Source organism: Eretmochelys imbricata, chromosome 17 (genome assembly GCF_965152235.1).
Source record: "Eretmochelys imbricata isolate rEreImb1 chromosome 17, rEreImb1.hap1, whole genome shotgun sequence".
Taxonomy (NCBI): Eukaryota; Metazoa; Chordata; order Testudines; family Cheloniidae; genus Eretmochelys; species Eretmochelys imbricata.
In genome coordinates this window covers 4,859,831-4,887,677 of record NC_135588.1, presented here as the reverse complement: position 1 = coordinate 4,887,677, position 27,847 = coordinate 4,859,831, and the positions used below count along the sequence as shown (strand labels likewise).

The following is a 27,847-nucleotide window of genomic DNA, read 5'->3' as shown; positions in this document are numbered from 1 at the left end:
CTGATTTTGTAAGCAAATAGTTTTTAAGTGAGGTGAAAGTTGTGGGTACACAAGACAAATCAGATTTCTGAAAGGGGCAGAGTAGTCTGGAAAGGTTGAGAGTCACTGTTCTAAAAGAATCTGAAAGAACAGTTCTAAATTATGTGTTACAATAATCTACTGAAGATCTTGATTTCTGGTTTAATCAATCTGTTGAAAAGTCCTTCCAGAAAGCATTCAACAACTCTTGATTTTGGTTACCTGGGCAGTGCAGCAGGCAAAAACTTTTCCCAGTGGGAAACAAAAGAACACATTTGTAGGGTGGGAAAAAAGAATGATGGTTGTAATCTGTTTCTCATCGTTCCCCAGTAGCTTGCAATGCAGCATAAAGAGCCCCTCTGAAGACAGCCCTGACAGTGGTTAGAGTGCATCAATAGGGGGATAAAAGGGATAGGGAAATATCAGAGCCACATGTGACCCAAAAGTAATATGGTGATGGGGAAACCCAGAGGAGATCTTGCCTCAGCCTAGTAACAGGTCAAAGAAATAGAAGCTAAAGTAGGACAGAACCAACATTTGATGCCTGGACTGAGTGGAGGGAGCCTACTATGAAAGAATTAGAAAAGGTTAGCTTCCAGAAGTCTCTACACATTTCCTATGTCCATTATACTGTCAGGCAGGCAACCACTCCATGAAGGCAGTAGGGAAGGAAAACAGGCAATCTCCTTTTTGGGGCTCTGTGGAACTTAAAGGTTTGGAACCTCTACCATTTATTGGTACTTTGGGGATTTTACTGTATTTGTGAACACTATGGGTACCATATGTTTATCTAGAGTTGTGGCATTAGCCTATTCTTTCTTCCCCTTTCTACTTTTTTAATCCTAACTCTTCTTGGTAGCTTATTTTTATATTTAAAAACAGTGGCTTTGAATGCTGAGCACTGCTTCCTTAATGCATTCATCTTCCTTTCTGTGCATCCTCAACAGATGTTTTCTGTGATATCTACCTCTGAAAGGAATTTGCTTGATTTTTAAACAAACTGTCCAATTTTAAACTTTGGCAGGCAAAGCCAAACTCTTAAGTTTAGGGAATCTTAGTGGCTGATTTATTTCCAAATGCATTTGTCAAACTTCAAGTTAGAGATTATACTGAATATATAACAGAAACAAGGAGCAGCACTATCCCGTGCATAATTTCAAGTGCACAATGGAGTAAATATTTAGTTACAAAAAGTACACATTCTAGGAAGGGGATATGAACTGAGGGAGAGGTGTTTTTTTTTTTTTAAACAGAATTGTTGCTACCAGTGCCCCATATTCCAGCCTGCCTCCTCTGGCAAGGAAAAATAGGTTTATTCCTGGAAAAAACAACATTTGTCACCTGCATGTTCTGAACTCTGTATTCCATTCTGAAGGAGTACCACATTTTTAAAACAGTGTACAAATTTTGTGATGAAGGGGTTGTTAGATCAAGCCTTCAGGTCCACAAATAAATAAAAAAGGCTACACAAGCTGTTGCTTGCGCCCAAATCTATGTATACACTGGTATATCATCTCCAAAGTAACTGCAGTATTTTAAATAATGGAGTTTCTAGGTGTCAGATGACACTGCTTTTCATTTCACTGGTTGCTTTTTTGACTAATGTATGCTTGACTTCCCATTATTTTCCAAGGTCATAAATAAAAGGATGACACAAAGAGAAAAGGATTTTTTTAAAAAACCTAAATAAAACACACAAAATATATGCTCAGTACTTAAAGTATTTGCAGGAAAGAGATCCAACAATTGTAAGCATCAGGCTTTATGAATAAAACCATAGAACTGAAAAAAATATATAAATATTTAACTTTTCCCCTGGCAAATTTTGCTACTTAAGGGCTTTTTGCAAATGTGTGCTCCAGATTTAATTTCTTGTGCCATTATGTAGTAAATAGGATGACACCATCTTCAGAACTTTTGAATTACTAAACAGAATAGAATTTGAAATGGAAATGTTGTAAGTAAGGAAAAGATCAGAGCTTGGAATCCAAAACAAAAAAATAAAAAAAAGACTCTAAAGTCAAGGTAAGGGATGAATTTAATATCTTCTCTATAACATATCTTCAGCTATGAGCACATTCAAAACTACTAACATGCCGTCCAGTGCCACAGCAGCAGTGTAGAGGTGGGAACTACAGTAGAACCTCAGAGTTACAAACACCAGAGTTAAAAACTCTGGTCAACCACACACCTCCTTTGGAACCAGAAATACACAATCAGGCTGCAGGAGAGACATACACACACACACACAAAATATATATATAAACAAATACAGTACAGTACTGTTAAACGTAAACTACTAAAAAAGTAAAGAGAAAGCAGCATTTTTCTTCTGCATAGTAAAGTTTCAAAGCTGTATTAAGTCAATGTTCAGTTGTAAACTTTTGAAAGAACAACCATATTTTGTTCAGCGTTACGAACATTTCAGAGTTACAAACAACCTCCATTCCCGAGATTCTCATAACTCTGAGGTTCTACTGTATGTTGCTTCATCAGTTTTCTGAAGATATTAATTTAAAGTTATAGTTTCAAATACAAAACCAGGTCTAAAATAAAATCTGTACAAAAACTTACATACTGAGTTTCAGAGAAACAAGGTGGAGAGAGACCAGAAGACCACCTCTGCATAGCAAAAGCTTGTAGCATCCACCAGATGTTGCTCCGATAAAAGATATTACCTCACTTACCTTGTGTCTCTCAGATCCTGAAACCAACAAGGCAACAAAAATATTGAAAGGATATTGAGTCTGCTCATTTTGATTATTAATAAGAAAACATTTAACAGATAAATCAGACAATAATTAAAATAAATGAATTCTGTGCTAAATTTTAAATAATATTTAGGTCACATGCAAAAAAAACAAATCAGAAACGTGTTTTGTGTTTATGCATACTACTGTATAATGCTGGTATCCCATCATGTAGAAAGTGTCTTTTAATTCCTTATTTGGACTCCTCCCCTCCCCCACAACACAGAGGTGGGTTTTGTTGTTGGAAAGTATTTTAGGACATTCAATAATCCTTTAGAGATCAATACCTAATCCAGAGAAAACAGTTTTCTCTCTAATCCCAGGAGATAGATTTAGAACTCAATTTGTTCTTTGCTCTCTGTTTTCTATTTCTGTTTACTAAAAAAGGCAACATATGTCAGCACAGCTATCAGTGTGGAATGCCTGTTTTACAGAATTTAAGATTAAATGCATGTGATCTGAAATGACTTCATTTTACAGTTCATACCAATATCCAAAATTGTTATTCTAAAACTAACATACAATTAATTAACAAGATATTAAATATTTTAAGTGATCATTTGGGTCATTTGTAATCAGTGAAATTGAAGAAAGGTTAACACCAATCAGAAAAGCTTAAACCATTTCAAGTTTATTCTCCAATGAACAATGCACCAGGGAAGAGGATCAGATTAATAAATGCAGGTTCACTTCTCCTTTTCAGCTAACAGCCCGGGGTATACTCTGGGCCAAATTCTCTCCTAAATTACCTTTTCTTCTCCAAAGACTTCAATGGAAGTTGCACAGGTGTTCAGTAACTTTGGGTAATATATGAACTTCTGTGCAGATGGTACAGAGTTACAGAATTATCTTTATGGAGCACACACAGTCCAAAGGATTGGGGGAGGGGGGCGGGAAGAGGGGAGTTTAAGGGAAGATAAGAGAATGACAGGCTTTTCTTGGTGCCAATGTTCATTATGTGATCAGGCAGAACAATATAAGGCTGCTCCTTCTCTCTTCTGGCCCAAGAGAGGTTGCAATGTGACAGTAGGTCTCATCTTTACTTTAGTCCTCCAGAACCTGGCCAAACCACAAGTTTAGCTTCTTTCTGGCAGACCATATCTTAAGTGAATACTATTTCTATTTGTCCCCACTCCTCCTTTGTCTCTCATTGAAATACCTCCTATGTATTGGTAGCATAGCTTAACTTTCTTCTGCTTTCTGAAACTTTATAATAGTTTTCCAGAGTAGTTCATAGGCTTTCTGCACTGTAACGGTATCCACTAAACATCCTGTGTTCCAACTTAAGCTTGAGATGATGAACCCTCCTTGTAAAATCTATTGTAAATATCTCTAAGCGTCCCAAATTCTATGATTTAACAACATACTTTTGGAAAAACATTAAATTCACCTTGTAATGGCTAGGTCTGTTTGGTTAGTCTCTAAGGTGCCACAAGTACTCCTTTTCTTTTTAGGTCTGTTTAGTTATTCTCTCTCTGTCTCTCTCAGCAATGGATTACAGTTTAATAAAAGGTTTCAGAGTAACAGCCGTGTTAGTCTGTATTCGCAAAAAGAAAAGGAGTACTTGTGGCACCTTAGAGACTAACCAATTTATTTGAGCATGAGCTTTCGTGAGCTACAGCTCACTTCATCGGATGCATACTGTGGAAACTGCAGAAGACATTATATACACAGAGACCATGAAACAATACCTCCTCCCACCCCACTCTCCTGCTGGTAATAGCTTATCTAAAGTGATCATCAAGTTGGGCCATTTCCAGCACAAATCCAGGTTTTCTCACCCTCCACCCCCCCCACACACAAATTCACTCTCCTGCTGGTAATAGCCCATCCAAAGTGACCACTCTCTTTAAAATGTGTATGATAATCAAGGTGGGCCATTTCCAGCACAAATCCAGGTTTTCTCACCCCCCCACTCCCCTCCAAAAACCACACACACAAACTCACTCTCCTGCTGGTAATAGCTTATCCAAAGTGACCACTCTCCTCACAATGTGTATGATAATCAAGGTGGGCCATTTCCAGCACAAATCCAGGTTCTCTCACCCCCCCCCCCATCCCCATACACACACAAACTCACTCTCCTGCTGGTAATAGCTCATCCAAAGTGACCACTCTCCCTACAATGTGCATGATAATCAAGGTGGGCCATTTCCAGCACAAATCCAGGTTTTCTCACACACACACCCCACCCCCCCACACACAAACTCACTCTTCTGCTGGCAACCCCACACACAAACTCACTCTTCTGCTGGCAATAGCTCATCCAAACTGACCACTCTCCTTACAATGTGCATGATAATCAAGATGGGCCATTTCCAGCATAAATCCAAGTTTAACCAGAACGTCGGGGGGGGGGGGGGGGGGAACAAGGGGAAATAGGCTACCTTGCATAATGACTTAGCCACTCCCAGTCTTTATTTAAGCCTAAATTAATAGTATCCAATTTGCAAATGAATTCCAATTCAGCAGTTTCTCGCTGGAGTCTGGATTTGAAGTTTTTTTGTTGTAAGATAGCGACCTTCATGTCTGTGATTGCGTGACCAGAGAGACTGAAGTGTTCTCCGACTGGTTTATGAATGTTATAATTCTTGACATCTGATTTGTGTCCATTTATTCTTTTACGTAGAGACTGTCCAGTTTGACCAATGTACGTGGCAGAGGGGCATTGCTGGCACATGATGGCATATATCACATTGGTGGATGTGCAGGTGAACAAGCCTCTGATAGTGTGGCTGATGTTATTAGGCCCTTTGATGGTGTCCCCTGAATAGATATGTGGGCACAGCTGGCAACGGGCTTTGTTGCAAGGATAGGTTCCTGGATTAGTGGTTCTGTTGTGTGGTATGTGGTTGTTGGTGAGTATTTGCTTCAGGTTGGGGGCTGTCTGTAGGCAAGGACTGGCCTGTCTCCCAACATTTGTGAGAGTGTTGGGTCATCCTTCAGGATAGGTTGTAGATCCTTAATAATGCGTTGGAGGGGTTTTAGTTGGGGGCTGAAGGTGACGGCTAGTGGCGTTCTGTTATTTCTTTGTTAGGCCTGTCCTGTAGTAGGTGACTTCTGGGAACTCTTCTGGCTCTATCAATCTGTTTTTTCACTTCCGCAGGTGGGTATTGCAGTTGTAAGAATGCTTGATAGAGATCTTGTAGGTGTTTGTCTCTGTCTGAGGGGTTGAAGCAAATGCGGTTGTATCGCAGAGCTTGGCTGTAGACGATGGATCGTGTGGTGTGGCCAGGGTGAAAGCTGGAGGCATATAGGTAGGAATAGCGGTCAGTAGGTTTCCGGTATAGGGTGGTGTTTATGTGTCCATTGTTTATTAGCACTGTAGTGTCCAGGAAGTCGATCTCTTGTGTGGACTGGACCAGGCTGAGGTTGATGGTGGGATGGAAATTGTTGAAATCATGGTGGAATTCCTGGTTAAACTTGGATTTATGCTGGAAATGGCCCATCTTGATTATCATGCACATTGTAAGGAGAGTGGTCAGTTTGGATGAGCTATTGCCAGCAGAAAAGTGAGTTTGTGTGTGTGTGGGGAGGGGGGTGTGTGTGAGAAAACCTGGATTTGTGCTGGAAATGGCCCACCTTGATTATCATGCACATTGTAGGGAGAGTGGTCACTTTGGATGAGCTATTACCAGCAGGAGAGTGAGTTTGTGTGTGTATGGGGGTGGGGGGGGGTGAGAAAACCTGGATTTGTGCTGGAAATGGCCCACCTTGATTATCATACACATTGTGAGGAGAGTGGTCACTTTGGATAAGCTATTACCAGCAGGAGAGTGAGTTTGTGTGTGTGGTTTTTGGAGGGGAGTGGGGGGGTGAGAAAACCTGGATTTGTGCTGGAAATGGCCCATCTTGATTATCATACACATTTTAAAGAGAGTGGTCACTTCGGATGGGCTATTACCAGCAGGAGAGTGAGTTTGTGGGGGGGGGGGGGGGTGGAGGGTGAGAAAACCTGGATTTGTGCTGGAAATGGCCCAACTTGATGATCACTTTAGATAAGCTATTACCAGCAGGAGAGTGGGGTGGGAGGAGGTATTGTTTCATGGTCTCTGTGTATATAATGTTTTCTGCAGTTTCCACAGTATGCATCCGATGAAGTGAGCTGTAGCTCACGAAAGCTCATGCTCAAATAAATTGGTTAGTCTCTAAGGTGTCACAAGTACTCCTTTTCTTTTTAGTTTAATAAAATATTTAGCTGAACTGTTCAGGAAAGTGGGATGGGACAACTCAAGTGAAAAATCCACTACTCCATAAATAGAAGCCATATCTACTCAGAACATACCAGTATTTCTCTATCAATCTTTAGATAAGTAGAACTCTCAACTCCTCTACTTTGGTCAATGTACAGGATTTATTATAATTCTTAGATATCTCATGCTCAACAGAAGAAAGTAACAGTAGTACAAAGATTACTTATATTGTAAGCTCTTTGGGGGTGGAATCATGTTTTGGCATATATTCATTCAGTTGCAAGCCCAATGAAGCCCTGATCCCTGATTAGGGCCCTTAGGCACTACTGCAATAAGAAAACAAAAGGTTAACGGTAGCTATAGTTCAATAATAATATTTAATATTCTGATGATATACTGTGCTTCCTATGCACAGGATTTGGGTTTGAACTTTTACTTCTTAGACAGAGAGAAACAATGTGCTCATTCCTGCTTCCATTAAGGACAATGACAATATTTCTAAAGATTTCAGTGGGAGATAATTGAATAAAAAGTTTGGAATTAGGAAAGTTACATAAAATTTGTTGCATTTCCAAATCATTTTGAATGGAACGAACATCAGTTCCTACTTTCTCCCTAATTTTCAGGTCACCTAAAAAATTTTTTAAATTTCTCTTTTTTAAAAAAAAAGAAAATGAGAATTAAAGTATTTTAATTAGGTTGTATTAACATTATTATCCAATTATAAAACTGTAAGGACTAAAGATCTTCAATCCCAAACCAATGAGTAACGTAACAAGAACTTATTCCATGCCAATATGATACACTTGGACAGGTTAATTATAGTCTCCTACTACTTCCTCTGTAGGGAATTGGGAATAAGAAAAGTGTAATTATTAATTAAATACCAGACTAGATCAGTTTCTGGCCATTTATCCCTTCAGGTTGGGGCCGTAGGGGAAGAAAATCCATCCTGGAGAGGAGCACTTATAAAGCATACTGTACAATATTCATAAAACTATAGTTAAGGGTCACCTGCCACTCTCTTTTTTAAGGGGTTGATTTGTACCTCCGTAAGAAACTCTTAGCCTGAGGGGACAGCAGAGCCCTAGAGTTTGGCTAAGGAATTAAGATGCCAACTCTTATTCTGATATGTTGCTTTTCTTTCTAGTTAACACATCACTTTGGAAATACAGAGCCTATACAAGCTGGTGTTCTCAAAGGAGATGAAGAGTTCCAATTCTTTACTGTAAATTACACAGCAAGAGAAGTTGAACTTGCATTAAATTTGAAGTAATGAATTTATTGGATTGCTCCTTAAAGGAAAAAGGCCAACAAAAATACTGTAAAGATTTTGCTATATGGGGTCTGGATCTTAATATTCCTAATTTTATTTGTGGAGGGCTGACCACTAATGTATCCAATCTATAGCACACTTCTCTTCCTATAATAAAATCTGTTAAAAAAAGACAAGTATAAGTGCTTCCCAATTCAGACTTGCGTAGACTCAAGCAAGCTTTTCTTATGATCAGAGGGTAACCGCAGACAAAGTTTACCAGCCAGCTTTTCAATCCTGCTGGATCACTGGATATCTAGAAGCTTTCCATGCAAATTTCAGGACTGATGAGCAGTGCCAGAGCTTGAAAACCTTGGGTTGTTCAGTCATTAGTTGCCTGCAGCTATGTTTTCCATTCAGTAGAAACATGAACAGAGCTAATACCAAAATCTAGTTAACTTCTTCAATTTCAGTATTAATTATTGAAGTACCCAAGGGCAGCTATTTTCCTTGCCATTTCTAATTTATGATTCTGGTGTTTACTTCTCTACAAAATGCCTTATTAGAACCCAGGGTAATTTTTTCTTCCTAGCGAAGTAAAAAAAGCATAACTGAAATATTTTTGTACAATTAGCTTGCAATCTGCATTCATGTTATAGGATCACTGAATATCTTGTAATGTTAAAGCCACTAAAATATTTGGATAGTAATATTTCAGTTAAACAACAAGAGGCAGACTACTACATTATAGTTTATGACAACAATCAGGGATATTTTAGTAATGTGTCATGGATTACTAACTTGTAAGCAGACATGTACCTTATACTGTCCTGGGACACGTTATTTTTATAACCTCTCACATTACATAATCATGATAGTATTGCATAAGACAGTCTGTAACATGGCTCAAAGAGCATCAGATGTTTTAGAACCCTAATTCCATATCATCCAATTTTTAACATTTTTTTCTGGACAACTACAATAGCACAAAGGAGAAAAACACAAAGGAAAAAGTGACCTACAAAAGCAAGGATAATTTCTCAGTGACATTGGCAATACAATTTTCCTACATACTACAGCCACTTTTGCTTTTAGTGCAATCATGTGAGCAGTTTGGCAGAAAAACAGTAAGAAGACAAGCACACTCAGAACAGACAGTCATTACAATACTTATTAAAAGCGCTCTGGAGGTTTAGCTGGAGGGTCAAGAAAAAATCACCTAAAATCCCTCCTCAGAATTACAACTGAATGGTCTATTACTTCTATGCATATGTGGGGAAGTACCTGCAGCACTGAAGAGGGCAAATATAATCAGGACTTTTAAAGTAAAAATATTCTGGGCAAACAAGTGTTTTATGCACAAAGCTGGAAACACAAATCCTTTGGAGGAGTTATTTCTAATTAACAGTAATAGTAATTAGTAATAATACAATGCACTTTTATTGAGCTTCTCAGGTGAAAGGCTCTAAATTCTTAAATTAATCCTTATAACTTCCATAAGAAAAGGGCTATCTAAATAAACAATTCATCCACTAGTGGTTTGATATGAAGTATCTGTTTTTAACAGTACAGAGAAACACTACACAGCAGTTCAAGACAGGAAGTGTACTATATCTAAGTGAAACTACAGGGTAAATTTAGGTAGGAAGAATACAATTACTTGGGATTTGGCCTGGACATCTGAGTTAAAAATGCCAAACTTATAAAATCTTGCTAAGGAATCTTTAAAGACCACAAGGAATAAGGCTCAGTCTTCCTTCATTCAAAAGACAGAGTCCAAAGAAGTATTATTTTTGAGGCAACGAGAGCACTCAGTTGGCCGAAGATTTTTAGGTGGTTTATAATTATATATGACAAAGGGTGACTGATAAGCTACAGGATACATCCACACACATTACCTCTTAGTAACTCCTCTTAGTTAATGATATTCATGTGAGACTTCAAAGGAGAATATATTGCTTGCTATAGGCTTGATTCTTCTGTCAGTACACATTCAAAATCCCATTAACTTCAATGGGAGTAACAAGAGTTAGACACCTACCAGATACTTCATATCATGATTCTTCCATCACAAGATGCATAAGGTTCACTCCCTAGGTTTGCTGTATTATCAGAAGCCTTCAGTAGAGTAATTGGCTTATAATCAATTTGTGACCATGCTCTGTTTTTTATGGGTGATATTATCAAAAGCACCCGAGTCCCTTGAGAGTAAACAGGACTTCTGCTCCTAAATCACTTTTAGAACTTTTGAAAATCCCATCCCATATCACTAAGTCCTTACAAAATGGAAGTTTATCTTTCCAATACTTAACTCACTTTGAGCTGATGTTCCTTTTTGTTAAAATATATCTAATTTTGATTAAATTAGAACAAGTCTTCTTATAAAAAAACTCACATTTTTATAAAAAGGAAAGAGGGAAGGTTTGATCTGGAGATATTTTGGTAGCAACCCCTAGAAAATATCTCATTTTACAGGGCAAACCCCCTCCCCGCGTACAAATTTAAGGAATGTGGACATTTGGGGTTTTAATGAGGAAACTCAGCCCAAATTTCAAGATCAAAGAAATACAATACTGTACCCTCTGTGTCATATGGCCATCAGAAGGATATTCTGTGTTGTATCTCCCTGTATGAAAATGATTTGACACAGATATACCAAAACTACTGAGGCTGCAATCGCTAATATTGCCTAAATGTTAAGCAGAAATCTTCCTAACCTCCTTTTGAAAAAGTAAACATAACTTTCTACAATCCTTATATCCATGCTTCATTAGCTCTGTTTTGAACATTATAATCATCACTGTAAATACAACCTATTTGCAAATAATAATAATTTTCAAAATAAATTAATAAATTGTGTCCATTTCTAAAAGGTTGTGGGAAACCACAACACTTACTGTCAAACCTAAGGACAAAGTTTCATTAGGAGATAAAATTAACCTCTCATAAAAGAGAAGCAGCAGTTCTCAATTAATGAGAACACTGAAGTTTCAGTTTCCTCCCAGTTCTTCTGTCTGAGACATTGTGATTTTGCTCCAAGAAAGAGCAGAAGTTCTGGTATTAAAATCATGTAGATCTCAGGGTATCCCGTAGAGGCCAAAGGTATGTGCATGAGGTCCTAGTCCCCCACACCAGTTCAGGGGCCTCACTGTTGCTTCCCCATGACTCCCTGTCACTGTTCCAAATCCAACCATTCTGACAGGGTTTTTCTTGGCAGCTGCTGTCCCCCACAACTCTCCTTAAAAGTCCATTCCTGAGCCTGAAAGGGGCTCTAATCAAGAGTCGATACAGCCACAAACCTCCGGTGTTTCACACTCATCCAACAGTGCAGTAAACTGAGGGAAGTTAAGTAACAACCAAGGTTATAAAGTAAATTGGTGGCAGAGCTGGAAACAGAATCCAAAATGGTGTTGACACTCAGTCTCTCATTCTACAATCAATAGACAATTCACAACACAGACGTAATTGATATCCACAGAATCCATTTACTGTCAGCACATGCCAACATCATCATCATTTCTATTCTAAAACCAGGCAAAGGATTCAACAAACCACACCTTAAAAAAAAGGAACAGTGTTCCCTTTGTGTCATTCTTTTTGTTGAACAAGATGGGTAAGTACTATAGTTGTATTTCCTACTACATTACCTGTATTCAAACACTTTATTGCAAATGCATGGAGGCTTTTTATATCATCAATAGAACCTATAGTATAGAACAGGAAGCCATAAAACAGAGGAAAATGTCTTAGTGTACCACAAACATCTGAACAACGTGAAATGCTGAAATATCTATAAGCTTGCCATGTAACTATCTAGGATGACTATAATAGATATAAGGATAATAAAATATTGGTTAATATTACATCAGACAGAAAAGAAAACAACATCTGTCCTCTACAGCAAGAGAGATGAACCTTTATTTATGAGGTAAGAGATAGCTGGAGATCACCCCTTCCCATGGGGGTACATTTTCAAAATGGCTGCTTTGAAGTTTATTTTCAAAACAGACAGTTGGATGTAAACTAATATTAAACTATAGAATGTATTTTTCTGTGTACTTAGTAAGACCCAAGATCTTTAAAACTGAAATTTTTAAAATGTCTGTAAAAATGGTCACTGTTTATGCTGTTTGTTTACAGTTCACGTTCACTCAGTCCAACTTGAACAATCAAAAACAGCTAAGTCAAACTGACTTTCTAGTTCTTGGAGTACTAACCTCATGCTGCAATGTCTTGGTTGCAAATATTGCATAATAATATTTACTTTTGGACAAATAAATTGCACTCAATTAAATGTTTCTATTGATCTTAGGTTTTCTAAAACTTTGTTTTTGTCAATCCTAAACTTGGGGTCTAAACTGTCCCAACAATATCCCTTTAATGTTCACTAGCCACACTTATACTTTTATCTTCTGCAAAGGAAAGTAAAGCGATAATGCTTACATGTTTCCCTTTTCAAGTTAGAAATTGCAATGAACGTTCTGTGTACCTCAAAATAACTGTTTGGTCATTGTCAATTTCAAGTTAAATGGGGCCTAAAATTTAGATTTTGTAAAAACATGCTTTTACAGAAGTTAAGACTAGATAAATGCTTCTATATTTTTAATTCCAATAAAACCACTGTTTTTTAAACAAATTTAGAAACAGGGCATTACACCATTAAGAACTTGAAAGTGAAACAAAATATAAACAGAAGTGAAAGTGACTACCAAGATTATTATTGTCCAAGCTGAGAGAAATGCAAAAGCACATAGTGACAGGTCAACTGAATTTTTTAAATTCTTTGACTTTGAAAGGCATAACAGCAACATTTGTTCTTTCCAATGACATCATATGACTTTTAAACAGACAACATCTCTTTGTCTGTTAGAAAACCGATCCTTCACTTACTGTTGTTTCTAGTTCCTTATTCAAGAATCAGACTAGTATTTTGTATTTAAAGTTTGACACAGGAAGTTTTAGAAGGGCATGAGATCATTTTCAGAGGCCTGATCCTGGACCACAGAAGTTAATGGGACCTTTGCCATTGACTTCAACGGGCACAGGATCAGGTCCTAGAGTCTGTTTCTCATTTTTCTCTCCTCACCCCACCCCTCTACCCACTTTACAAATATCCATTTATTTGCTTTTATAGTACAAACTTTCTGTTGTTTTAATGATTTGTGCAGGTTTTGACAGGAAATGGCTTTACAAATATGTGTTGTATATTTTAATAAGTAGTATTAAGATAGTGAATGCTAATTTTTTTCCTATACACAACTTATTGTTACATCTAATTTTAACCACTCTTTCTACTAAAAACTTCCAGAAAAGGTCAGACTTAAGGCCTGATCCTGTTCCCACTGAAATCAACTGCACTGTTGCCATTGATTTGAATGAGAGGAGGATTAGGACCTTAAAGTTTATGATTTGTTCCTATGCAGAAACTTTTCAAAATACACATTTTACACAATCAACAAGCAGTTACATAACAGAATATGAAAATGGATGAAGGCTTTCAAAGCCACCATTCCAATGCATGCTTCGAAAGAGTGACTCCTATTAGATTCTCTCCCTCTTGTACCTTATCTTCTACTGCTCAGTTTGATGTGCATCATTCAGAAAGTGAACAGTACACATATAAAGATTACATACATCTAATTTTCCAAATATATGGTGTGTCTAGAAAGAAACTGTGAACTGGAAATTTCAAGGAGAAATGTAAAGGTAAAAAACAGCAGAAAATCAAGAAACAGGAGCTCTTCTGAGGCTGAGCTACATAGTAAGGTAAAATTGCTAGACTTTGTCATCACTGGAGGTATGATCTCATTTCTGAGCCATGCCCTCTCTAATTAAAAAAAGAGCAAAATAGGATGCTTGAAATAACTGAAAAACAGCTGCTGAATTTTGCACAGTAGTGGGTCTTGACTGCATATTATGCAACCAGTCATTTAACTACTATACAGTTATAGTCACAGAAAATATGCCTTGACAAAATATACTTCCTTGCCAGTGAGACAGCAGTAAAACATCACTTAATTTTTATTTTCACATTCAATTTAAGACCATCATAACCATTTGTGCCTGTGAGTAACTTTACTCAAATGAATATAGCTACTCATCTCTGTAAGCAATTGCAGAATTCAGCCCTTAGCTTGCAAGTGGAAATCATTCGACTTTGGTTTGTTGTTTTATATACATGTGCTTGTTGAAAAGAATCTTTGGGTTTGTTTTTTTTTTGCTAAGAAACTAAAAATGTGCCACCTACATCTGAAGACCATTTAGTATTACTTGCCCTTATTTCATATGCCATCATCACTTAAGAAAAAGCTATTTCAGTCATTTTAGTGCTCGATATTTAATGTAAATCATATTTAGCTTGAGTGAACACTTTGAGAAATTGCTTTTTTATTTATTTTAAATGCTGTCTTACATAGCCGAATATACAATAGCTATAAATCTATAGTTATGGTTGCATAATCTAATACAGAAATTCCATTTGCAAAAATTGGAGGTTTAACAATTAAAACTGAGTAAAACCTCTTCAGACAGAGGACTATTGCAATAACATAGTCCCTGTACTCCCTTGGTTTTGAGGCAGATGCTGCCTTCTGCTTCATGAAACAGGTAGCTAGAAAGAGATTTTGCGCTGCCATCACCAGAAACAAAACTACACCTATAAAGCAGTTCATTCTGAAGCCCATAAAGAGATACACAAAGGTGAAAAATGAGCGGAAGACCAGTCCAGGATCGAGAGATCCTTTCAGAATGTTTTTTGCTTAAAACTCTTGTCTGCTGAGGCTGAAAAGAGAGACATACAAATTGTGCTATAGAGCCCAATTCTTCAAGCACTGACTTAATGGAGGAATTCAAGTGTAGAGGGGCTTACAGAATTGGGCCCATAATAATTTTGTTAAACTGTGTTTATTTCTACCAAAAGGCAAATAAATCACCTGTTCCTATTTCTCACATCCTATTGAGATTTACTTTTCCTTTTTTCCCCACACACAAGTCTGGCTCTTAAAAAGATATTTCCAAAATGAAGAGAGGACTTTTCACACCCTTTCTATCACATCCTATGAATTTGCTAGTGTACTGAAGGGAATGACTCTCAGGGAGGTAGTTACGAGGTGTGTGAATGGAAAAGCTTTGTCCTTTATGGTCCTCATTCTGCTGTCCCTGTCATCCACAAATGCAGAAGGCAGATCAGAATTTAAGAGAAGCGGATCATGTAGTTGTAAAACTTGCTTTTCTCTCTCTCTCCTTTTGTGTGTGCGCGCAATGGAGTAACACCTTTCATTAAAATTATCAGCTCAATGTCAGACAGCTCCCCAGCGTGCTGTGCATATTTTCACAGGTTCATTTGTCTCCTCCTATAGCATCAGTTTTTAAAAGATTCTTTTTGAAAGAAATACCATTAACAACCATGCCTATTTCAACCCTACAAAGTCAAACACAATACACAGCACTGGTAACTGATCTTTAGGTTTCAGTCCACCGACTTTTTCACACTGAGAATAGGTCCCATGTGCTTTCCCTTTATGGTCTAGTCTTTTACAAAGCACAGATCTGGAAACTGCCTCTGCCCTGCACAGAACACAGTATACAGTAGGTGGCTTTCCTAGCTCTCTGGCTTACAGTACAAATAGCCCCAAGATCAGTAATAGCTTTCTCATGGGGATTTCTCCTGATGTTGCTTGCCTCTTGGTTTGTAAATACATTGCCTCTTTTTTCCCCTTGCATTAGAAACTAACTTCTTGGCAGCTGATTCCACATTTACAAACCTTCTGTTGGGAACCTTCAGTTTCAAACCTCAAACAAGACGCCATGGCAGCATCCCTTCCTGCTCTGGCACCGGATCATAAGATATTATCCCTTTACCCAAGCTGCTCTATAGACTGATGCCCACGGCTTCAACTCGCTCCCTGTCCCAGCATGATGGAAGGAAAGAGACACAAGGAATGGGGGAGAGACAGGGCAGGAAGAAACCGGCATGGGTCTCTCACTGCTGACCTGTCCTAGGCATCTCAACACCAAAAGTGGCCTGTTCCCAACCCTTTCCCCTGTGGAGCTCTACCACTCACTGCCCTCCCTGGTCCCCCCTTTCCTACTCTCGTTACCCCCAAAAGTGTCCCTTCCACGCCATGCCCACTCTGCCCTGGTCCCGCTGCCCCTTCCAGACCCCACCCGGTCTGCCCAGGTCCCCCTCAGCCCCTGTCCCGTCTGCCCTGCCCCCCCCCCGCAACTCCCCCAGCCCCCTCAGCCCGGTCTGCCCCCCCGGCCCGGCACTCACTACTTGTAGAGCTGCTGCAGGCAGAGGTCCAGGCACTCGCCCTCCACCTCCTCCTCGATGATGTGCTCGGAGAGCGGCCGGGGCAGCGGCGGCAGCGGAGGGGTGGGGGGCTGGGGGTCCGCGGCGTCGCTCTCCTCCGTCTCCCCGGCGGCTGCCCCTTCCCCTTCTGCCCCGGCAGCGGGGGGCGAGGGGGCCGGCTCTGCCCCGAAGGGCCCTCGGAACTCGCCCAGGAAGAGCTCCAGGAAGCGGCGGTAGGTCTTCTCCTCAGAGCCGCCAGCGGCCATCGCTTCGCATTCCCGGCTGCCTGCCGGCGGATCAGCACTGAGCCCGCAGAGAGCTCCCCGCCCGCCGGCCGGCCAGCCTCCCTGCGCGCGCGCTCCTGAGCCGGCCCCGCGGGACCGCGCACGCTGCGGGGGCGGGGTGGGCAGCGGAGGGGGAGTGGGGGTCGCGCGCCGCGCGGGAAAAGGAGCTGGCGTCGAGGGAGCTGACGGGGAAAGCGCCACACCGACGGGGTGGGGAGAGACAGACAGGGCATGGGAGAGCACGGACGTAGAGAGAGCGAGGCTGTCGAAAGAGGAGCAGAGAGGGAAGAGCGAAAGCTGGTCTCTCCAGTGAAAAAAGGGAAGGGGAGTAGGCAGAGAGATGGATGGATGGACGGACGGACAGACAGACAGACAACAAGCCCCCCACAAGCGCTGAGAGAGCCCTAGAGAGAGGGGTGGATGCTCAGTCATGCCCATGCTGCCAGCCAGCCAGGCCGGCTGGGGAGCTCCCACTTTCTCTCTCTACCACCCTGGCACCAACGCTGCAAACAGATAGATGAGAGACAGACTCTGCTGGTATATTGAAGTGGTAAGTGCTCAGAGGTTTTTCCTAGCCCTGGCCGCAGGGCTGCGTGTGGGCAATGGGGGCCCAGCAGTAGGACACCTGAAAAGAACCAGCTTAAAGCGGGGGGTGTGTTTGTGTGTGTGTGACTCATACCTCACTGTCCTTGGGAGCAGCCTGTTTTCTCTCTCTCTGTTTTTGGGTTCCTGGTGTGTTATGATTCTGAGAAATAAAATAGTGTTCTGTTGAAACCTTCCATTAAGAGTATTTTTGTTTTTTAATCTAATTTCTCTGTGTGTGTGCTGTGAACATAACAGAGACAAGCAAATTTATCACAGTAGTCTTTATTATAACTTCAACAGAAACTAGAGAACAAATTCCTACTGTGTAATCGGTTTTGGAATTTCTTATATGTCCATCATCATATATTCTAGTATCTTAGAGGTTACTGCACTAGTCTTTCACTTCTAGGAGATCAAGACAGTAAACAAAATTCTGTAAACAGCAAAGCGCAACCCAGCTTTAATTTTTCTGTAATTAAAGGTGTAATTATCCACATGAGCATACAATATTTTTTGCTATGTTCAGTCTCAAAGTTTTTCAAGTCAAAATTAATTAGCATGGTGGAAACATCAAATTAATAGCCATTGGAAAGGCATTACAAAAGAAAATGACTCATCTGGAATCAGTCAACTGTTGCATATGGAGCCAGACTACTGCAGAGTCAGAAGTTGTCTGATTTATGGGCCTAGTTTCTGCGCCTGATCTAAAGCCCATTGAAGTCAATGGAAAGAGACCAATTAATTTAAATGAGAATTAGATCCAGCCTTCTGTGGAATAAAGGAACGTGGAAGTTTATGGAAACAGTCACCAAATTTCAGGCCTCACATTGGAATGAGTGATTTCAGGCAATCAGGTTCTCATCTTCTGAAGTATGATTTGACCATTGTTGTAGTTCTGATACTATTTTCAAGATTGAAGTGATATATGAATTATGCTTTCACATTAGATGGTTTGGATAATGGGAATTCACAGTGGTCAAAGATGTCACATAGAATATATCACAGAGGTAGGCATGTTAGTCTGTTTCCACAAAAACAATGAGGAGTCCGGTGGCACCTTAAAGACTAACCGATTTATTTGGGCATAAGCTTTTGTGGGTAAAAAACCCTACTTCTTCAGATGCATGGAGTGAAAATTACAGATGCAGGCATGAATACACTGACACATGAAGAGAAGGGAGTTACCTTACAAGTGGAGAACCAGTGTTAACAAGGCCAATTCAGTCAGGGTGGACATGGTCCACTCCCAGTAATTGATGAGGGAGTGTCATCCACCCTGACTGAATTGGCCTTGCTAACACTGGTTCTCCACTTGTAAGGTAACTCCCTTCTCTTCATGTGTCAGTGTATTCATGCCTGCATCTGTAATTTTCACTCCATGCATCTGAAGAAGTAGGGTTTTTTTACCCACGAAAGCTTATGCCCAAATAAATCGTTTAGTCTTTAAGGTGCCACCAGACTCCACATAGAATATAACTTCTTAAAAGTTGGTGAAAGCTGATAAATTACTGGAGTCTAATAAATATCCTTCATTTATGAAAAGCATGTTGATTTGTTTTGTTCATTGCTGCTAAGCAAACCAGAGCTATCCGGTCTCTAAACATCCACAATGTGCAGGTATAATTGTCACAGAGATTAAAAATATCCTGTTCCCAAAGGAAGGGTCAGATATCCCTAACATCATATGTACCTTGTAGAATTACAAATTACAGGCCTAATATTAAAAAATATTCTAAATTTTAATTGGTTATAATAAGGACAATAGCTTGCAGAACTTACTGCACCAGTACCCTAGCAATTATCATTGGATCTCAAAAAGAAAAGGAGTACTTGTGGCACCTTAGAGACTAACAAATTTATTTGAGCATAAGGTTTCGTGAGCTACAGCTCACTTCAGGTGCTGCAGTAAATCTGACTCCTGTTCTGGTGAATATTATTCCACGGCCCAAACTAATGTTATGATATCTCTGACAACCTTATTGCTTAATCATGTGGCAAATTTGTATCTGAAAACCACAGATGTAAAAAAGCAAAATGTGTTTTTCATTTTTCACAGCCAAAAGTCACTAAAGTGATATATGAATTATACATAGATGTAGCTGATACATTCCTTCCCCCCCCCCCCCCCGTATTTTCAATATATCACTTACATCCTTTCTAATTTATAATGCATTTCTATAGGTCTGTCAGGCAAGGTTTGAAGAGCCAAATAATAATAATTCTGCTTTCGCTAATGACAGTCCACAGCTGCAGTTGATTTTTTTTTTAAGTCCATGTGTGTACAGTACTGCAACATCAGTGAAAGAGTTAAAGGCCTGAAGACAATATAAGTATATAAAAATGGGCTGCAAGTGAGCCACTGATCATTGGTTATAGTTCACTGGTAAATCATGGGGTATTATACAAAATACACAATTCTAAAAATTACCATTACACTAATACTATTAAGAAAGCACTTCATATTTCAACAAGCTGTCTGATCATCTTCATATGGCATTACAAAACAGCAATTAAGACTTGCCAAGGAAGGTTTAAACAAAAATTTATTTTGACTCTTGCTTCATTTTGTCTTAACTCCTTAAAAAAAAAATGCATTTCTTAGTCTATGTTAACAGCATATGAAAATATTTGAGAATAGCAGTTCTGTTTCATATTATGTTAAAGTTGCCAGATGTCTGTGAATCACCTTGGCAGTCCCCATGTATTTTCCATCATATGTGTAATTGCAAAGGACACTAATTTAAATTAAATAGCATATAACTTTGTACTTGGGATACTTGGTTAGATTTTGGTACTACATATCACGTTAGCATTATTTTGTTTCTAGTATTAAATTAAGAGGTTATGGATCTAAGACAGGGTGACATTTATTTCTGGGGGGGAAGATGAAGAACCATTCTCATTAACCTACAGTACAGACCATATGGTAATCGTGGGTAGTGTGGCTACATTAGGCAGCCAAGAGTCTGCCATTAATTCACAATAAGACACTGTGGGTGTGCAATTACCACCCAAAGTAGCTTGACTGTTATCTTGCTTCTGTCCCGAAAGGAGAATCTAAATAGTTTTCTGTCTTGTATAGGACTAATCTAAGTCACATGATTGGCTCCTACATTATGTTTTTTTTGTTTTGTTTCCAGCAACCTTGGGAGCTAAATTCTAGAGTGCTTTGATGAACTCCAGACTGCTGAATAACAGTATTATGAATGGTTCCTGTGCCCCAAGCATAGCTGAAGCAAATGGATTCACAAATCAAGGCAGTTTGGGGCAGACTACTTTGGATTGCAGCATATTGTCAAATAGAAGATGAGTTTTAAAGGTGACCGCCAAAAGAAAATCAAAGATGCTTGTGTGATTTTTGACTTCATCATGGTATATGAAAGGTTAGAAAGGTTTTGTTCCCAAAAATGTTTTTTATTCTCCTTTATTTTAGCTTTAGAAATATAAAGAATGTCATGTTGTCCTTCCTAGTTTTGCTGGACAACTAGAGAACAGGAGTAGGAGTTTTCTCAGCTCAGGAGTAGGAGTTTTCTCAGCTCATGAGTGAAGAAGGGAAGGGTATTGAGACTTCCACAAAGAAATATTTTCTACTACCTGTTTGTCAAGAATTTTCCTAATGTATTAAAGTGACATTACCAAAATTAAAAACAAGGACAAAAATTTCTGCTCCACTGTGTTTCTGCTCAGCACAGCAAAGAGAGAAAAGGTACCAGGGAGCCTGTTGTGGATCTGTCTCAGCCCCAGAGTAGGTAAGAGTTGTCAGAGTGCCCAAAGGACTATATTCCAAGAAGGGATAGCAGTAGCGCAGTGCGCTCCAGCCTCACCCTATCCTGACAGCTTCCTACCTCTTATGCTCGGGTAGAGAGGGTCGACAACTGCTCAGGAACTGGATGTGCCAGGCAAGCACCAGCTGAGAGCTACCCTATGCTGGGGGTATTCTCACCAGGCCAGATCCATTTGCTTTTTTTTCTTCCAGAGCAGCACAAAGGGGCCAGAATTCATCAGAGAATCTACCCCAAGAAGTTTTAAATGGTCTGACTACAAATTTCTTGCCCCTCTAAATTGTTCGGGTTTCACTCTTTGTACATGTGATATTACAATCTTACTAGGAGTCCAATGGTTCATAGTGTCTTCCAGGAAAAACAGGGTAGGCAAGACCTGAAATGCAAATATAAAAAGCTATACAGAAAGGAAAAACATACAGCCTACCCCACTCCCCCAAAAAATCAACCCTCTACTTTTCAAGCTTTCTTTACTCAACATCTAGAAGCAATAAATAAATGGCACACACTTTTATCCTCTCTCGGTTACCTTTAAAGTGTACCTATTAAAGAAAAAATTCTTATTTTAATATCTTCCTGCAGAGATGCTATCTAACCCCAAGGGCCTCCTTTACATAACACATTAGTTTTCTTTATGGCCTATGTGGAAAACAGTGTTAGTAAAATTGACATTTATAATCTGATACTTAAATATGCCACACACCTCATTAACTCTTTATCAATTTGCAGCCAAATGTTCAAAGCACGAAAACAAGAATGAAATTTCATGTCATAGGTAACATTTTTTAATATTACCCACATCCTAATCTCATGGTCAAATCCCCAATTGATTTCCTGAATAAAAAGCAGAAGTACAAGTGAACAGTGTAGCAGGATTTGAGCAGACCTTAGGGAGGTGACCTGAATTGTATGGAAGAGCATGATGAAATGCTTCTTTTTAACCATGAAAGAAACTTTAGTATATTGGCATGTAGAATCTACTTGGGAACATCAAGAAATATTTGGAGGTGTTTCAATATACTTATTGTGATGTGCTCCAATAGTGTGTCATCACAGAAAAGCGTAAAAACAAATTATTTTAACATGATCTTTTAAAAGGTCTTTGCTACAAACAAGAAGGCATTTTGGAAGATAACTTTTGTGTCCATGATCAAATGGAGCCAGTCAAAGCAGGCATTACCAAAACTTTTGCACGTAGAATGTAATGTTCTCAGTTTTAAGTGACTACTGCTGTTGGGTTTGACCAGCTTAAGTTTACAACAGCACAGTGTACACATTTGTATCATGAGAATATATTGCATTACACTCTGTAATATACTGTTGAAAGATACTACTGTCCTTGTACTGCATTATTTGTGCATCTTGCAAGCATGAGATGAAAGACAGTGATTCAAAACTGACTTCCACTTTTTCACAAAAATATACCACTATGGTATAATAAATGTCTCTGAAAGGAGTGACGCATAAGACATAAATGTTCTATATTCTTATGTCTCTCAAAATCCAATAAGCCAATTAAAATCATTATAGTTTGAGGAGTAATTGGATCCAAACAAGTGCAGCAACAAAGTGAACCAAGTTAATACAGTGAGAAGGACTCTGTTTACAAGCAACATCAAGCTCCAATTAATTTTTTAGGTTCAGTTTCCAATAACCTACAACTACAACATTTTTCAAGTGACAAGTCTCTGAACACTGAATCCAGAATTTTCTAGGTCTTAAAGACACAGTAATCTAAGTCACTACTGTCCTTATACCACAGTAAGTATTGTATTGGCACACTCCTAAGGATCTGTGTCTATAACTTTGTTCCTTTTCTCCCAGGCCAAGTCTGTTCTTAAGGATTCAAGTCCATAGATGATGCTCAAATACCTAGCTGCATTCCAAAACGAGGGGTTTCTAACCTCCCATTCCTTCTCATCCTGTAGAGGCATTACGCAAAACATTCAGCTTATTTTTGAATAGCAGAAGTGAGAAAAAGTCCATTTGTTACTGAGGCCAGGTTTACACTCAGAAGTTAAATTGACCAGCTATGTTGCCTATGTGAAAAATCCACACCCATAAGCAATGTAGTTAAGATGACCCAACCCTCAGTGTAGATGGCACTAGGTTAACAGAAGAACCCTTGTGTCAGTCAAGGTACTGCCTCTCGGGGAGGTGAATTAACTAGGGCAATGGGAGAACTCCTCCCATTGCTGTAATGAGTCGCTATGCTGAGGTGCTACAACTGTGCCGCTGTAGCATTTTAAGTGTAGACATAGCCCTACTTAGATTTGAAAAAATAGAGAGGGATGCACAGGAGGGAGAATGAATGAAAAGCAGCACCCCAAAAGGCCTCCCCCTGGAAACTAGTTGCTAACAGAACAAGAAAATCCAGAGTAGCAGAGTCAAATGTGTTGTGGTGTTTCCTTTTAAGCTAAGGATAAATATGTTTATGCCAGAAAATCATCTGTGATTGAAGTGTGGTTGCAGATAAGTGCCAAAGGGATGGTTTCAGTCTCTTGGAAACACTCATGACCACACAATGGGTTGTGTGTGCTGGATGCTGTCAAGGCCTGCGATCATACAACACACACAAGTATACTAGAATCTAGTAAGTTCCCTCTGAGGCTGATCCACTTCACTAATCAGTCACTCATAAGAGTATCCGTTTTCTCCCCTCTGCTAAATGGAGATGAGTGGAGCAGAGCTCTGGGCTATCAGCAAACAACAAGGCTTACTGACAGCATTGCTGTGCTAGGCCCTGCTTCATACTTTTCCTTTCTATAGCACCTGTCATTTGAGGGATAAAGTAGTAGTATTTTAATCACTAAGAGTGAAATTCACCCCAGTGCAGAGGATCCAGTTTCATCCTAAGGTAAGAGAGAGGTTAAGGGTCAGATTGTTAAAGGTGTTTAGACACAAAGATGCAGATAGGTGCCTGGTGGGATTTTCAAGAGTGACTTCTGTGGGAGCGAGGTGCCAAGATGCTTTTGAAAATTTCACTGGGCACCTCTCTACATAGGAGCATATCTTTAAATACAGAAATGTATAAAATGAGTGACTGCGTTGGAGAGATTAATACAACCTGCTGTGTAATGTGTTCCAAATCTTTTACCATGCAAATGTAAGATGAGGCCTGTGGTGGTGTAAAGGTTGTAACTTACTGTTATAATCTCATATTGACATGCAATATTTTATAAGAGGCACCATTTGCATGTAAAAAACCAACTTGTTCTTTTATCCAGAAAGATTTGAAGCTATTTTTTTAAAAATTATTTTGAGAAACACTGAGCAAATGTATTTGGTACTTTTGCTGGTAAAACTCCAGTGACTGATTGATTTGGAGGGTTTAAAATTAATGTGAGATACCATACTAAACTAGAATTTCAACATCATAATTGCAAAGAAGCTGCATGGGAAGTGCCAAGACCTAATAAGAGCCATTTCATCACCTCTGCATAGTTTCCTTTCTTTCTTATATGAACTATTATATTAAAACTTTATTTTTTAAACATGTCCTTGCTTTCTGACTGGTTGAAACCAAATTATGTGATTTCTGTAATCTTACACTTATCCAGTTCCCATTGAAGTCAATGGCAAAACTCTCACGGACTTCATTGAACATAGAAACTGGGCCTTAATAAAATGTACGGCAGGCAAGAATCAGCTATAAAATATTGCTTGGAAAACAGTGCCCTCAGGTAAGACGTAATATATTGTCCTGTTGAAAGTACAGTAATCTTTCCATCATGATAAAACATTTCTACTCCTTGTACAGTAATTTTCATCTCTTGCTCTTAGCACTGATCACTATTAGTATAATTTCTACATGACTATGTAGACTAGTATTTCTATAATACAGTAGCACAGATGTTAATAAAAATATTTCTTGCTTGCAGAAGACAAGTTTGTTGTTTGGTGCTTAATAGTGAATATATTTATGGATAAAATTCACTTAAGCCCCATTGCCTTAGGAAAAACATCATACCAACCCTCATTACCTCATAAAAGAGTTATAAATATAATCACTGTAAATTAGGGCAGAATAATACTGTTTAATGTGTCTTTTTACCTAATTATGATCCTGAAAACAGTATAAACAGTCTACTAAAACCTTGGTCTCAGTGATTTCCCATTTCTATTTACACATTTCATACCAAATAAAAAAGATGAGCTTAGGAGGAAAGGGGGAAGGATTTTCCCGTGGACAATCTATCAGTGAAATGTTTTACAATTCCATTCTAAACTTAGTCCTAAAAAAGTACATTAATTTTGTAAGTGTCGATAGTGACAAAAGTTAAAAACTAGTCAACTAACCACGATTATAAATGACTAATCTCATCGTACATGGTTTTTTTTTTTTTCCCCAGCACATCTCTCACTAAATGTCCACATGCTGTTTAGAGTCAGAAACTTTAACATCTCCCTAGGGATGACTTTGTTAACAGAAAGAAAAGGAGTACTTGTGGCTCCTTAGAGACTAACCAATTTATTTGAGCATGAGCTTTCATGAGCTACAGCTCACTTCATCAGATGCATACCGTGGAAACTGTACAGAGAGATCACCAAAAAGAGAAAGGTTTCAGAGTAACAGCCGTGTTAAGTCTGTATTCGCAAAAGGAAAAGGAGTACTTGTGGCACCTTAGAGACTAATTGGTTAGTCTCTAAAGTGCCACAAGTACTCCTTTTCTTTTTGCAAAAAGAGAAAGTTCAGCTCAAACCTTCTCCCCTGGCCTGACCTGGCTGCCTGTTGGGTTCCTCTGCCTTGATTGGTCAGCCATCACCCTAGCTCATCAGTTTTTATAGCACCACTCCCACTTTCCTCATAGCTGTATGGGGTAATAAGACACTTGACTTGGTGAGTCAGCACAGCAGAACCCACTTTCCAGCAGCATCACATTCTTATAGCATGAGAGCCAGAGAAAAGGACATTTTGGGATAAGAGGATTCAGCTGAGGAATGAGCGTCCAGAATCTGACCACCTGCAGGGCATGCTGTAAACTTTTTATAAAGCTTTCCAACCATAACCAGCTTCCAGGATCCACTGCCAAAGGAAAAAATACTTTAAATTAACCAGTAAGTGAGCTGGTTTCACATTTTAGATTCCTCTTCTTCCCCCCCCCCTCCAACCGCCCTGTGGCACTGTATTTCAAATTTTGACCTCAGGAGGGACAGGATGAGCCCCAATAGGAGTTTTGCCATTGACTTAAATGGAGGCACATTTTGGTCTCATAACTTGAACCCTGACTCCACATCCACACTTATAGTCAAAACTATTCCACCCGCATGCATTTTAAGTTTATTCTTCTTGTAAGTTAATTGGTTTCTCAGTGCTTCTTAATGAAGAAAATGGTTTTCAAAGCAGAGAACATGGAGAGTCAGGAGGAAATAAATTGTTAATTTTCTCTTCTTAGAGTAAAGAATTTCAAAGCAGCATTCTGCTGCTAGATGAGGCACATCACAGACACCATTTTCTTATTGCCAAACCCTGTGGTAGAGACTGGAATTTTGTTGTGGTAACACACTAGCTCCTCACCCCCTAGGCAAGTTTAATGTGGTAGTGCAAAATGAATAATAGTAAACTCAGTCCCACCTTTACAGTTCCTGCATGAGAGATGACTAGCATTCAAGCAACAAACCAAACAAGCTGATGTTTGTTTTATTCAATGCTGCAAACTTGGCTACTTAGGATCTTAATTTGTGCGATCATAAAATTCTCCCATGCCACTTTTTTTAAAGCACACTGCTGCTTTGAAGTAATATACAAAGTGCAACAAAGGATTCCAGCCACACTCACGAGAAAACACCTTGCCATAAACAGAGAGTTCATGGGAGAGACACTGGGCAAATTTTTCGTACTTACACGTGTATATCTGGAATAACTCAATGGACTCCAGCAGAGTTTCTGATGCAGATGCGTATTGAATCAGGCCCACTAAGTCTAGTTTTATCTCAGCCATTAAATCCTCTCTAGGGCTAGCTTATATTGGGCATTTTCACTAGTGTAGCTACAACAGCTTAAGTCATACACCGGTGTGGTTTTCTCCAGGAACCTGCCTCCTTCCTTCCCTAGGCCCCCCAAAAAGCAACAACCCAAAACAGCGGAAGCTACTCACAAGACCACATTGCCTTGAGGGGATGTTCTGATTTGTTAGCCACTAAATTATCACATCTGACACCTTCTAGAGCAATACAAAAATCCATCAGTTATGAAAACAAAGATGTATTCCTTTAAGCTATCCTTATGTAATATGCACTTTCCGAAAAAATTAATCTGATTGACACCAGAAGCTATAATGTCTTGCATAAAGCTAATGTTCTGAACCCTTCTACACCAAATAGGTCTCCCTTGATATTTAGGCAACAAAACCATATCAAAATATTAGTGCAAATACATGTACTTGTAAAATCAGAGGGAGTGTATTTAATGATTAGAGGAAGAAATTGGGAGTCAAGAGGCTTAAGTTCTATTCCCAGCTATGCTAGTTAAACTGTGAGACCTTAGACACTTTAATCTTTCTACATCTCAACTTTCCCATCTGAAAATGGGGATGATAATACTTCCATGACTCACCTAGGAGTTTAGCGAGACAAGGTGGGTGAGATAATCTTGTATTGGACCAACTTCAGTTGTGAGAGAGACTAGCTTTCAAGCTTACACAGAACTCTTCTCTAAGTCATGGAAATGTACTCAGTTTCACTCCTAAA

General features: G+C 39.2%; 1 protein-coding gene across 1 annotated transcript in view; it reads right to left on the bottom strand.

Moving 5' to 3' along the window:
• PPM1E (protein phosphatase, Mg2+/Mn2+ dependent 1E) overlaps window positions 1–16,772 on the bottom strand; it is a 118,234-nt gene extending 101,462 nt beyond the window's left edge. Inside the window, exon 1 of the mRNA XM_077836497.1 lies at window positions 16,489–16,772. Within this exon, the coding sequence (XP_077692623.1) occupies window positions 16,489–16,772 (284 nt within the window). The remainder of the gene's footprint in view (window positions 1–16,488) is intronic.
• Between the last annotated feature and the right edge of the window lie 11,075 nt (window positions 16,773–27,847).